The sequence below is a fragment of the Tachypleus tridentatus genome, chromosome 13, assembly GCF_004210375.1.
Source record: "Tachypleus tridentatus isolate NWPU-2018 chromosome 13, ASM421037v1, whole genome shotgun sequence".
In the NCBI taxonomy this organism is placed as follows: domain Eukaryota; kingdom Metazoa; phylum Arthropoda; class Merostomata; order Xiphosura; family Limulidae; genus Tachypleus; species Tachypleus tridentatus.
In genome coordinates, this window is record NC_134837.1 from 109,969,890 (window position 1) to 109,985,121 (window position 15,232).

The following is a 15,232-nucleotide window of genomic DNA, read 5'->3' on the forward strand; positions in this document are numbered from 1 at the left end:
TGATATTGGCAAGCTAGAATATAAAATAAAAAACCTGTTATTGTTTCTATTTGCTGAACTATCACTATATTTAGTGAATCAAATACTTACTCAGCTCTTTCCATTTTTGGAAACATTCCCTTTTATAAACTTACTTCCATTTATGATATGTGAAATAACCAATCAGAAGCTCAGGATGTCCCCTTAGTGATTTTCTTATCCATATTCAAATATAGTGGTGTCCTCTCTTTCATTTGAGACAAACATTCATGCTGGTAAGTTGAGTCTCTAGTCTGTATGAGATTTCTTATTTTATTTGATACAAATAATAAAAACAAATCAAATTTCTTCATTGATACTACAGAATTCCATTATAATTTATCATGTTTTATAACTAAGTTTACATGTGGAGAATGGGGAAACAAAATAATTTTAGGTTATAGCAATCATCGATGAGCAGTAGCCGAGTACAGAACTAGAAGAGATAATTGTTTGCTTTATTTCCTTATTTACTGTTCTATATGTTAAAAGTTTAAGAACTTCTTTCTAAATAGTAATAATCCATATACATATACAGTTTATAACAATTGAAATATGACTGTATTTTACCACATATTAATTCACTAAAACACAGCCAAGATAGGTCAGTTGTATATTATTGGATATTGTAACTTGAGTGCATGTGCACTGCGTCTTTGCAATTTCTGTATTATTAGTCAGACACAGCTAAAAGGTTAATATAATAAAATTAATAAATCCATATAAATGTATAATGTTATGAGATTTAGACTATTTAGTCTAAAGATTTATATTTTCATTTTATAATCTGTAGGCATTCTAGAATGAAAAAAAGACTTAATTAATGTTCATATCCTAATTTTATGTGGTGGTTACGAGATTGGTTAGATCAACTGAATCCATAGAGGGATTTGTTGGTGAAAATAACATAAAATATAAAGTTTTTTGTAAGAAATATTGAATAAAACTCTTTGGACATTATAATGATTTTGCATGTGAAATTCAATAAATTTGATGAATTGTAGTATTTATAATCTTAAAGTGAAAATTACTTTGCATGTTGGAAAATAAATAAGACATGAGAAAAACATTGCTTAATGAACCTTATTAAAAAAATTTGATATTTTGCATAGGAAAGTTTTGCAATGTTTACTGAATTTTTACCAAATTTCATGAACATGCACTTACTACTTTAAAAGTATAGCATGAAAACTATAACAAGCACAAAATGGTTATGAGGTCAGTCCCAGGGACCAAGCCTGGGTCACCTTAGTAGCAAACCTTCTTGTTTTTATACCATTCATTGTCAGTGGAAGTTGCATATATTAATTAATTTATTGTCTTTGCTCATTGTGATACATAGAGTTCAAAAATATACCAAATTATATGGTAAAATCACTGATTGTCCGTGTAAAACTTTGTAGAAGAATCTAACAACAGTTAGTGGAATTAACTACTGGATTGATGAGATTTTAATTTCTATATTTTTGTGTAACTCATATGTTTATAGGAACATTATAACCAAGAAAGTAACAAACCCAAAGCAATAAGGTGCAAATTGTTTATAAATACATGTTTTAAAAGGCATTAGGGTCCATGTGATCCGACTTTTAATTTCAGTGTTAAGTAATAAAGGATCAGAAACTTGGTAACATTTTAATGGCTAAATAACAAAGGTGTGAAAACTCAGAAACACTTTCTTAGTTTAATAACAAAAGATAAAAACCTTAGTAGCATGTAGAAACAAAATATTTGAAAACTAGTAACTCTTACAGTTGGCTAACTTTTATAACTAATTAGCCAGTCATAAAACCTACAATAACGAAAGAGAAGAAGTATATATGTAAAAATGATGGGTAAGTTACAAAAAATAAGTTTTATAACCCAACCTCATGTAGTTCAATAATGATAAAACACTAGTAATAGTTTCTATATTAGAGTATGTAAAATCATTTAAGTTTTATGGGGGTTAAACTTTATATAGTTAAGTTAAATTGAATAACAAATGATGAGAAGCCTTATAATGTTTGTATTGTTAAGTTAAAAAAGTTAAGAGGGTTAGTAACTAACACTTGTAATTGAATAATGAAAGATTATTATAAGTACATTTGCATGAGAAATATCCATTATCTCTTTGATGGACAAGTAAGATAAGATAAGAAACCTATAGTTCATTAATAAAAGTTGACGGTTGTTTTATTTACCGTCATCATCAAATTTGAAATGTTGCTTTATAGTTTTGTGTCCTGTTCAAGTTTTAATGATTGTCCTTTTTTTGTTTCATTTATGTATTTAAGATAAGCTTTTTTTTATTTTATTTAGGAGTGACACCATCTACTGACTTTTTGAAAGATTCTGGAATTAATGTCAATGAACAAGGCCAGATTATTGTAGACAAAGTAAGAAATAGAGATATTCTAGCAGAAAGTATGAATTTAAATGGGAAATAATTAACTTTTTAATCACAGTAGTTTGTTCTGCTTCATGTATATTTTGAGGCAATGGTGATATTACAGCTAAGAAACACAATGAACTTAAAATAGTTAGTGTATCAAGATGCTTCATGTAGATTATTGGGTCAGTAAAAGCCTTCATTATAACTGTTAATAAATGTAACTTGCAACATTGTACCTTCACTAGTATTTATAGGAACAGTGGAGGTTTTGTTCGATTAAAATAATTTTTGTATGGAGATGTTCTGTATTCTTAGAATGTTGAAAGCCTTCTTTATCATAGTCAATAAACATACTTAGTCTTTGTATGGTGATGTTTTATGCAGATATTTGAAAAGTGCCATGTTTTTTCATACAGAATTGCCTAAAAGTATATTAGTTCAAAAAATACAAAATACTATTCCCCAAGTGCTTTCAAAGGGTGATCCTTTTTTTAATAAGTGGTAAAAGGACAGAAAACTAATTAATGGTTGAAGATTGCTATTTCCAGGATTTAGAATTCCACAAGGCTAAATGGTATTTAAAGTGGCAGTCAGTAGGCCTCATTTATTTCTACCAACTTTAAACTTGAAGTGAATTTAAGTGCTTATAAGAATCACATCACTAATAGAATGACAAAGTTGGTTGAAATGCAGGTCATTTTTGGTCTTAATAAAAGATGTATAGTTGTTAAAATGCTCACATTTGAGTCTGTTCTTTGTTCTAGCAATTGCATTTTGTATGCTGTATGAAGTAAATGGTGTTATATGTTGTGCAAGTAATATCTTGAGTAATTTTAATGAGTTTATGGGAATACTTGTCAGTAAGAGTCAGTAGATTTTATGAAATAGTAGGTTAGGCAGTGATCTTTATTACATGGATTTCCATTCTGTGGTGAGATAATTCACTCTTGCATAAGGAAGCATATCTTTAACATTTTTACTTATACAGAAAGAGACAGTGAAAACATGAGGAAAGTTGTTTTTCAGGTGATCATTTAGCTGTTGGAGATGGAAACGTTTTTCAGAGTATATAACCTTTTTAAATTTAAGGTTATAAGTAATAATAAGAGGAATTATGTTTAAGGATAATTTTTTATTAAGTATTTGTAGCTTTTCAAACTGTCTCTCAATTTCATAGCCTCTTTGTAATATAAATTTCTTTCAGATCCTCAGTGTGCTTACTGTAATTTGTTTCATCATGAGTTGTTTTTTCATTAAAAAACTTGACTGTAGGTAATATCTTGTTTAATGAGGATGGAGTGGTAACTTTTATTATGAAGATATCATGGTCTGTTTATACATTTTCTGTATAATTCATTGTTTAAAAGCATGTTATTTAAAGAGACAGTAGTATCAAGAAGATTAATATAAATAAAGGAGTAATGAAGAGTTAACATAATTGTTTGATGTAAAATTTAAGCGTAAGAAACAGTCTTTAACCAATTGGATGATGACTTCTAAATTTTTTAGAATGTAATGCCATTCTCAATCTTGTAATATTTTGTTCTAGAAATAAAACTAGTGGATAAAATTGTTTAAAATTTCATAATAAACTTCCTAAAAGTTTGTAGTTTCAGAAAAATAAATTGTTAATTTTTAATTTTTCTGCTATTTCTGATAAAAAGATTTGTTATTTAATGTAATTATTTGTACTTGGACTCTGAACAGTTCACATGCAAAGTGAAAGTACTATTTGTTATCTTACAGTTTTTGTGTTTCATTTGCATAATCTGTAGAACTGCCTAAATGAATAACAAATTTTTTAAGGTAATTGTTTATATTTTATTTTCCAAACTACATCCCTAAATCAGCCTAATATCATCAACATATACACTGAAATGTTTAAAAAAGAAATGGGAATATATATGCATCTTTTATTTTGTTGTAGAAGTCCCTTGAAACTTGGTTTTTACTTTGTGTGATTTCACTTCTTTATTTTTTCACTTATTTTTAATTTTCCTTTTCAGTTCTTGGATATGTAAATTGGTCCCCTTGGGTTTTATTATTATAACGTGGTGACACGTGCATAGACACTCATTACATTGACATGTTACACACTCAGATAATGCCACTTGACTGTTAACTTTTATAATTCAGGTGACAGCAAATTAAGCTTATAAAAATCGTTAAACCTTTTGAATATGACTTTTAAAGTGCAAATAACACAAAATTAACTAGAATATAATAGTCAGATCTAAATACAATTTAACTGTCTCTCTATCTATAGCATATTTAGATAAGAAATCACTGTAAATGTTATAGTTTATCTAGCAAACAAGAATACTAACAACAGTTAAATGCATACTGTGAGAAAACTGCATACCAATTTCAAATTAACCACTAGTATAGAACAGTGTAAACTGATCTCTTTCTAACAAGTACGAACATTTAGGTCTACATGTACTTGGTAGATCTCAAGGCAAAGTATAGAAGGTGGGTGTGGCATCCATTAAGGGTTGGAAAACTTATTGTTGTTTCTCTGACAAAGCAACTTGTAGACTTAAGACATCACATGTCGAGAAGGACAAACACACATACCTTATGCATACCTACAGGTATAGACTGCCAGCTTATATGACTAATGTTGAACCTCTGTTTAAGTCACGATTTTCAAAAGCGAGTAGGTCATGTGATACAAAAACTGAAGTTTTTAAGTATGTTTTGAAAGGTTTTCTTTAAAATAGAAGAATTGTAACTTACATATTATTACATACATTATAATGTGTATTAAAGTGGTGTAATTAAATTTTGAAAGTAATCCAGTGTGTATGTAGGAAGGAATCTAAAAATAATACTGACAGCCATAGAGTTAGATGATTTAGAATCAGCTGTCAACATGAAAGTATGTCATTTGCTTAACATTTTCATATGTAGAATTTTACAAGTCTTTGCTGTGAGAACTGGATTTTACTTTCACTCACAGTTTGATATCCACTACAGTAATATTTGTCTGAAGTTAATGCTTATTGTTTCCAGTCTTGTGTTACATCTAAACAACTTCAAATTCAACAATTCAAGAAAACTGTGCTTACAAATGATGGCCAAAATATGAACAGTAAATTGTTTGAGTTGTGTATATGTATTGCATCCCATGTAATCTCACTTGTAATTTTGCTCAGATTAAGGCCATTTTTTTTTTATTTTACATTAATTTTCTTAATATGGGCACCAGCTTTAAAAACATTGCTATGTAGCTTATTATTGTGTGACAAATATTAAACAATGATATTGATAGGAGATCATGCTGGAAATTTTATCATAAGACCTATTTTATACTAAAATATAAGCTGTTTATGCTAAAGTGTAAAAATCTTTCTTTGTTGTACTTCAAACTATTTAAACATTTTATTTTTGATGGAAAATGTGTTACAGGTAACCACTGAACAAATACATGCTGATATTATGTACAGCCTACATAATCAACCAATGAAACTGAAATTTGTTTAGTAAAGCCAGATGCATGATTTCACATTTGTTATTACTGTATACAAGGAAATTGAGACTTTTGTACATATCGAATAAATAACATTTTACCACATTGCTTACTGGGTGACATGTCATACTGTAGTATTAAACACATTGTAATATTATGTCTTACATTAAGGGAGAAGGTGCTTGTCAGGATTATACAGTCTATAATTAAAAGAGCAATGTGTGTATCTGTAAGAAGCTCTCTAAACTTAATTAAACTATGTAAAAATGAAATTAGGTGTATAGAACTGTGCACAGTGTCACTATACGTGCATGGGATGTTTTTAACTTCACTAGACAATGTAATATTTAAATTAAAAATAAGGAAATATAGGTGGCATCACAATGTGTATGAAGGGGGGTTATAGATAGCACTGTGCATGACAAAGGAAAAAGTGTTTGAAGAATGAACCTGTCATCTTTCTGAGCCCAGTCTTAGACAGTGGTGTTTTGTACATAAATTTCATCATTTATTTATAGACACTGTGAACTGTTGAATTTTTTAATACTTTTCACCAGTATCCAGGTTTTGAAAGTGTTGCTATATTTGGTGTCTCGTAAAGGAATAGCATCAAAAAGAGTAGAAACTTGTGCCAAAGCTGGTGTCACTTGAACAAAGTGTTATCAACATTATTATTATTTCTAGTGCTTGATGATCTCTTCAGTTCAATTCAGAATGGATATCATTTATTTTTTTTGAAAGTAGGTACATGCTATTTGATGGTGAATACTTTAATTTGCCTGAACTGATCCAATCTCAGTTTGATGACCAATACTTCAGAATTTCATTGTTGAAGAATATTTTTTTAAGATGTTTGGGAACCTGTTTGCAAGTTTTCATTATTGCTTTCCATACTAAGTTATCCAACAGAATTTTAGCTACATTTCTGAATTTTCAAAGTATTTGTGCTGCTAAGGAAGCAATATCCTTAGTATGTTCTGCTTTGATAAGTGATTTTGTTCTTCTGTATTTTGGGTTTGAACATATTAACTATCAAAAATTGATAGTTGATCATCCCATTTTTTTGCCGAAGGGGAAAATGACACTATGTTCTAGTTTTAGATGGTATTTAGGAGTATATTATGCAAAAAACTTAAAAGACATACATTGTAAAGGTAAAATTATACTGTAATCCTTAAGTGGCCACTTTTAACTCTCTCAACAGAGGCTCAGTCAATTTCACCAACGACATGGCCTCTTTTGCTCATTTAAAGTCTTTATAGATTTAATACATCTGTCTTTCAGTATAGTGTGTTTATCTTCACAAAACTTGGCAGTATTTCAAGTAACATTATAAATATTTCACATACAAAAAGCCTTTTTTTTAGTGGAGTATTTTTAATAAACTAAAATGAAGATTTGCCCATGAATATATTTAGTATTTATTTTGAATAGTACACATAAAAAGTAATTGTCATGTTGAGATTATAAATATTTTTCCTCATCAAAAAAGAAATTTCTGATTTCTTTTGTCTAATCTTTAAATCCTTCTAAATACATTTCAATAATTGTTTTCAGTAAAATTTTAATTTACCTGTGGCCTGGTACGGACAGCTCGTTAAGACACTCAACTCATAATTTGAGGGTAATGGGTTCAAACCACTATCACACCAAACATGTTTGCCCTTTCAGCTGTGAGGGTGTTATAATATGATGGTCAATCTCACTATTCATTGGTAAAAGAGTAGCCCAAGGTGGCAATGACAAGCTGCCTTCCCTCTAGTTTTACACTGCTAAATTAGGGTTAGCTAGTGCAAATTGTCCTCATGTAGCTTTGTACAAAATTCAGAACATACAAACATTTATTTTACCTTTTATTCTCTTTACCCTATTTCTCTATGGGATTGGTGAATTTGACTGACCTTGTAACCACCATAAAAAATTGAAATAAATTTGAATTACTTTTCTTATCTTTCTAGAATGACTTGAAATTGTACCATGAAACTTCATTCATTTATCCTAAGTATCTTTAAGCTTGTAACACTATACATTTATTTATAATAAAATTTTATTGTTTTAGTACTCTTTGAACTGTGTTTAACTACTATCATTGCTATTATAAGTTGTAAATCATTTTAGAAATGTACAGTTAATATTATGGTTTGGAATTACTTTACCCAAGAGCTACTACAAGCTGCTTGTGTGCATGCCTCATGAAACATTTTATTACATAGTTACTATTCTTAACTAACCTAAAAAGATCCTGATTTTTATACTTTAGTTCAATGGTTCCCAACCAGGGGTGCGAGATAACATTTCAGTTTTTTTTTTTGTTGATATTAAGGGTACTGTCCTATATATTTAGACATTACATTCAATTTTATTTCTTATTTTTCTTGTTAGAGACGTAGCTTTTTACCTTGTTATGATAAACTATCGTTTCTACCGTCACCGGCGCAGACCGAAATCGTAATGTACAGATGTAAACAAACAACATGCGAAACATAAACATGACCTAAATACTTGGCACAACTAATTAGGTTACATTCGTGAACGCCATCTTAAAGTGTCTTATTTATGTATATTATGTATTCACGTGATTGTGACTCGAGAAACTTCCAGAAGTATCCAGAATTAATCGATGACGTCATGTGATGTATATTCGAGAATGTTCTAGAAAGTTTTGCAGAGTATATAAACTCATGCATGATACTATGGTAGTCAGTGCATTGTTGATTTTGTGTTCGTGCAAAAAAACTTTATTATGTCAAAGAAAAGGAAATGGAATGATGATTATGAGAAGTTTGGTTTCACTTGCATCAGAGCAACTGAGGATCTGCAAAAACCCCAGTGCATGCTTTGTGTTGCTGTCCTTTCAAATGCAAATTTGAAGCCATCTAAGCTGCAGGAACGCTTCAACAACTGGAGTGGTGGAGCAGCTGTTGCAGGCCATGATGTTGAATCGTTGAAAGGTAGAAGGGCCTGCTTTGATTCTCAAACAACCCTTCCAAAATTAGGTTTTATATCTGCTGACAAACCACTGCTGATGGCTTCATACCACGTGGCATATAAAATAACCAAATCAAAGAAGCCCCATACAATTGCAGAAGAGGTGATAAAACTGTGTGTATTAGAAATGGCAACAATTGTTCTGGGAAAAGAAGCCTCAAACAAACTTAAATTAGTGCTGTTATCAAATAATGTTATTAAAAACCACATTGGTGATTTGAGTTCGGACCTTTTGGACCAAGTTATCACAGATATCAGGGCTAGTCCCTTGAAAATCTCTCTCCAATTGGATGAAACAACTGATGTTACAAATTGCAGTCAACTCATCACACTAGTGAGGTATGTCCATGATAGTACCATAATGGAAGATTTCCTGTTCTGTGAAGATCTGAAAACAACCACAAAAGGGAAAGATGTCTTCCAGTGTGTGAAGGACTTCTTTGCAAAATATGATTTAGATATCCAAATTATTGGTTTTGTGTGTACCAATGGTGCTCCTGCTATGCTAGGAAATAAATCAGGAATTTTTGCACTGATAAAACAAGAGATTCTGCACTTGCAAGGTACTCACTGCTTTCTTCATCGACATGCTTTGGCATCAAAAACATTGCCTCCAAAGTTTAAAAAGTTCCTTGACACTTCTGTGAAGACCATCAACTGGATTAGGGGTGGTGCTCTGAACCACCGCCTCTTCAAGTTGCTTTGTGAAGATTTTGGAAGTGAGCATTCAGTTTTGCTTTTCCACACAGAAGTCCGATGGCTGTCACATGGGAGAACTTTAACACGCTTCTTTGAACTGCGAGAAGAAGTCAAAACTTTTTTGAAGGAATGTGACTATGATCTGCCCTGAGAAATAGAATCACAAGAATTCAACCAAAATGCTAGCCTATTTGAGTGATATTTTCACTTGTATGAATGACCTGAGTGTATCTCTTCAAGGGAAAAACATAAACATATTGAAATGCTGTGAAAAGTTAAATGCTTTCTAAGAAAAGTTACATCTTTGGTTTCGATGAGTTAAAAGAGGGAATCTTTCAAATTTTTCATCACTTCAAGAAATGGTAGGTGAGGATGAGTCCCTAATTCAATGTGTGTGTGTGAAGAAATTGTGAATCATTTGGAAATACTATCAAAGTCATTTGATGGATATTTTGGAGGAAAACTGAAAACTTCTGAAGAATGGATTATGAATCCATACTCCTTAAATTTTGATAATATATCAGATGGTGAAGAACTGAAGGAAGATCATATTGAACTGCACACAAATTGAGTTCTTGAAATGCAGTTTGAAAGCAAAACTTTGGAACAATATTGGTGTTTGGGAATGGACATGTTTCCAAGACTTTGTGAAAAAGCACTAAATGTGCTCATTCCATTTGCGATGACATACTTATGAGAGTTTGGATTTAGTGCCCTTTTGTCAATCAAGACAAAATCTAGAAATCGCTTGGGTGCACAGGCAGACTTGCAGATTGCTATCAGCAATAAATGATCATGCTTTGAAAAACTCGTAAGAAATAAACAGGAACAAAAGAGTCATTAAATTTAAATTGGCTTATGAACATTTGAACATTTCAAATTGAAAGAAATTTCATTTCATGCATGGATGAAAATTTATTTTTTGTAGGCCATGTAGGGTTTATGCAGCTTTTAGTTTGTTGTAATATTTTTTCTTTTCCAAATGTTTTGTTTATATATCATTAAAAACTAATTATAAAAATTTGTTTTGGCCACCTTCACCTTGATTCTTAAATAAATAATTACTGTGAGGGGTGTGAGAACACATTAAAATTTTTTAGGGGTGCAGGCATAAAAAAAGGTTGGGAACCACTGCTTTAGTTAGTATAATAATAATAAATAAACATGAAAAAGCAACAAGTAAATTAATTACCCAATATTTTTTTCCTTGTTTTTTTTAATACTGTTTACAGTAAGGGACTAAATAATTTTTATTTAATTACATATTACATCAAAGAATGTAGACCAATAACGTAGACAATTTCCCCTAACTCTCAAACTTTTCCTGGCTTTCTAACTACAAAACCAGAGCTGTTACAAATTCATTCATGCTAGCTATTGTGGTTCATATGGGAACCAAAGTTGTATTGTAAGAGAAATTGATGCATATCTGTTCAAAACATAATGTGATACAATAGGTCATTTGATAGATGAAGATTTTGACTTTCTGTTAATTATAGGTATTATATAATTAAATGTAAAACAGAGGATGTGACAAGTGGGTGTGGCAGGAGGCATCTGATTTTCTATTCTATAGTTGTGTAACCAACCAAAATTAAAAGCTAAAAATTATGGTTTGTCTGAATAATGATGACTTTGTAGCAAGTAATTTGCATTTAATTTCATACTTATTGGAGGGGTGGTGGATAAAACAGAAAAAAGAACATGCCTAGAGAAAATGTGTGATATTAACATTTACAAATATATTGTGTAGTCATTCACAAATGTTAATTGTACATCTTTGTATAGATTGTTTATGTGTTGAAGGAATTTTGTTTGTTCATCATGACAAGTAAAATTGCAAAAACATCACCTACATTGCTAAACCAAATTACAGGCTTACATAAGGAAGTGACTGTGGTACGTTGTTCTTTGTGATGTAAGAAACAAGTGGCCAGAGTACCTGATAATGGATTTACCATGGCAAGTCCATGTAACTGAAGGAAGTACAGTTCTCTACATTGAAAGTAAATATATGTGACCAGTTGTAGTAGTTCCATAAGGTATTCCTGTTTTAAGCTGATTCTCTTTTTGGGGTCTTGTGAAATCATTTTTGACAAGGGGTTTGAGCATATAGGTTTACAGCATCAAAGCTAGATATAGTAATGCTACTGTCTAAACTGTGTAGGTATTGTTAGGAGGTGAGAAGTAATTTTTAATTGGTGCATATTTTGGAAACATGAAATTTCAAAGTGAAGTTAAAGTACTTACCAGGATTTTAGTTTAAAGAATTATTAAAAGACATAATTGAGTATAAGGTTATTGGGTTTTTGTAAACTTTCAGTAAACTGTAGGTTTTTGTCGTCCATGGTTAGCTTGTATGCAAAAACAATCGTAAAGTTTAACAGTAATAGTTGAGTAGTTTAACTTTTTTTGGTATGTTAGGTTAAAGTCAGTATCTGACTGAGTAAATTTAGATGCATCATTCAATATATTTTCCCATTAAGGAATCTTACTGTTTGACTTGTAAATTCATGATAGAATTTCTGTTTTTATCTCTTTGGATGACAGTGTCTTCATTGGTTTCGAGATGTTTCAGGCCTTTTATTTCTGCTGTTGTTAAATTATGTTTGTTAGGCTTCTTACTGTTTAACATTTTCATTGTATTTTAGATTGTCTTTCACTAAATTCATCCAAGTAGTTTTTATAAGATCTTTTGGTTTGGTAGGAAAATTGCTCATTAAGTTGTTACTGTCTTTTGGAATTTTAAATATTTTGATGATTTAGTTTTACTGTGATGAATTAGACGTGATTTTTGCTTGAGGTCTTGGGTTTGTGATTTGATTACATTACTACTTACCATTAAAGGTCTTTATAGCTAATTTTTAAATATAACTCTAGGATAATGGAAGAAGTTATTGTATAGGTGAAATATTTAGTTAGTGCTGTATTTTGAGATTCACTGAGATGAAAGTTTGCAAAAGTTTTATTTATGTTGTTCTTTACAGCATCATGATTCATTTTTTCTGGATTATACTAACAGATGAAGATTTCTAGCTTTATATCTAAATTTCATTTGATGTTTAAGGTTTTAGAGTAGGTGCTCTTCTGTATTAATGATGAACATAAGTTGTTACCTTCAGAGTTAATCAAATATGCAAGGTTGCTTCATAGGTTAAGTTAATTTTTGCATCGAAATTTCATTTCTCTATGTTTTTTTATTATATATGTTTTAATAGTTTTATTCAAACTTTTCTGTTAAACTGGAGATTCAGTTTTATTTTTTCGGAAAGTTGGTGTTAACTTTCTTAGCCTGTTTTATAAAGTCTAAACTTAATTATATTCTTCAGTTTGAAATAGTTTTTTTTCAATAAAATAAATCTTATATCCATTGCATGAGTAGATTATGTGAGTAAGGATTATGTTTTTTGATAGTAACATCAAGCGTAGTTGACTGTTTTACAATCTGAGAGGTGGAAATTAGACTATAACTTTGGTTCAAAAGGGCCAAAGATGTATATGATTTCTTTATTTCTTATGGATTTTAGATGGTTTTTTGTAGTTTTGACATTTCTATCTGAGGTGCTACTTCTTGGTTTTGATGAATCAGGTTAGACTTATTAATGTAGTGATGTAAGATTAATATAATAGGAAGACATTAGACAAAAAGAATATAACATATATTAACAAAACAATTGCTGTTGCACTTTGAGTTAATAAATACTTGTTTTATCTTAAGAAGTTGAACACCAAACAAAAGAGTTCAAATTTGTTTTGTTTATACTGGCAGTACATGCAAACCAACAAAGAAGGAATATTTGCTGCTGGTGATATTGTGACCTTCCCCCTGAGTGTACTTGAAAATCAAGAAGTAAATATTGGTCACTGGCAAATTGCTCATATCCATGGTAAGTTCCATATAATCCAGTTTTAGTTATGAACTTAGAACCTTTATAATATACAGCAAGAAAGTCTTAAACCAGAATGTATGGTAGACTTTATTTTACAAGTTGTACACAAGTGTCATTATCAGTAGGTTGAAGTTGGTTTTGCTCCACATGAAAAGTGATAAAATTGATGTGTAAAAAAGTTATTTATCTTAATGAGTAGCATCTTAAAGTTGTTGTGCAGTTTTCTAAGTGATGGTAATGATCATTAACCAGTAAGTCTAACTAAATACTATTGTTGATGTGACATATGATGTTACTAGGCTTAACAATACTGATAAAAATCAATAGTGTAAGTAATATAAATCAGATGTAGTATACATGACATTCACAATAATTGAATATAAATTCTGATGAAAATTTTAAAATTGATGCTAAATATTAGTTGTTGTTTTTTTAATTGGTATTTTTGTTGGGTTCACTGTGCAAATTCAAAGCTTATAATTGTTTCCAGCTATTGGGTATAAAGGCTGCCTTCATTGAGTGAATAGTGTCTTGACACTTAGCTTGTTCTTATCTCCAAACTTAAAAGAAGAATAGTTTACAGCTTCATCAGTCCTTGTAATTTGATAGTAAAAGTTAAGTAAAAAAATAATAAATAACTAATCAATTATGAATTGTAAATAAAATAAATAATCTTAAGTCACTTATTCTTACCCTATAAGTAACAATTAATTGTTAATTCAACAGCTAAAGCATATTTATACAGCTGAGTTGAGTTAGTTTAAAAAATAGTATTTTAAAAATCCAATATAAAGGGCCACAAAGTTCAACACTTTATGTAAGTGTTTTTTTTTCATATATTCAGAACTAAGACTTTTGCATTGCATTTTTGTTTTGTGTTGTGTGAAATACATTTGTTTTTTCAAATGTACACAAATAGGTTGATAGATTTAGCAGCAGTAAAGACTGACATCTTATAAGAGTATGAGGGAAGCTGTTTATTTACTTAGTCAATAAAGGATGTGTTTAATTTCTGCTTTTTTCTTTGGGGTGGGTGTACAGGGACAGACTTGAAGAACCAATTAGCCCCTTATTATGTGGTCCATATGCTATGTTACAGGAAACAAAGACATTTATGCAATTTCAAGAAAAGCATTTATTCAACATTGAACGAGGTAAAAGGATTATCTGGTAGTCTGAGACCAATTTTATAATTGTTTCCATAATACTTTCTTCATTAACTCTTATGGAATCTTTCAGTATGATATAAACATTTTCATAATAATTGTACGTACATAAAGCTCTGTACACCTTTCAAGCTGAACTGTTACATTGCACTAAGGCTTGTTTTAAACAACTATAATTTGAGAAAGTTAATTAATAATGCAATTAGAATAAAGTAATTGTTTTCTCTCAGACAACAGCATATAACAGCTTGTGTGGTTTGGAAAACATTCATTGCCCTATAATTACTGGTGCTTTTTTATCATTTATTATTAAGATGATATTGATAATGAAACTTAAAGTATAAATCAAAATTTAAAATTTCAATAAATAATAGTTAAGCCATTTTAAAATTACAGCAAAACAGAAAAATGCATCTGCACTAAGCACATTATTTTAAAACCTAAGTTGCACATAAAAATTAAATCATCACTTGCACTTTCTTATGTACTATTTATGCTTTGAATATAAAAAGGTAATGTAATTGATCTACTTATATTTGATAACAGCTTCTTTAGTTGATTAATTATTTTAAGTTCCTTGTGTAACAACTTGATACCCATAGTGTGCAGAGCACAGATAGCCCAT

The 15,232-nt window shown here is 30.2% G+C and overlaps 1 protein-coding gene across 13 annotated transcripts in view; it reads left to right on the forward strand.

Moving 5' to 3' along the window:
* Positions 1-15,232, forward strand: part of LOC143239705 (apoptosis-inducing factor 3-like) — a 146,191-nt gene that overhangs the window by 116,154 nt on the left and 14,805 nt on the right. For all 13 annotated transcript variants that reach the window (XM_076481104.1, XM_076481111.1, XM_076481102.1 and 10 more), the window contains exons 13-14: positions 2,320-2,396; positions 13,321-13,438. In XM_076481104.1, coding sequence (XP_076337219.1) covers positions 2,320-2,396; positions 13,321-13,438 — 195 coding nt within the window. The remainder of the gene's footprint in view (positions 1-2,319; positions 2,397-13,320; positions 13,439-15,232) is intronic.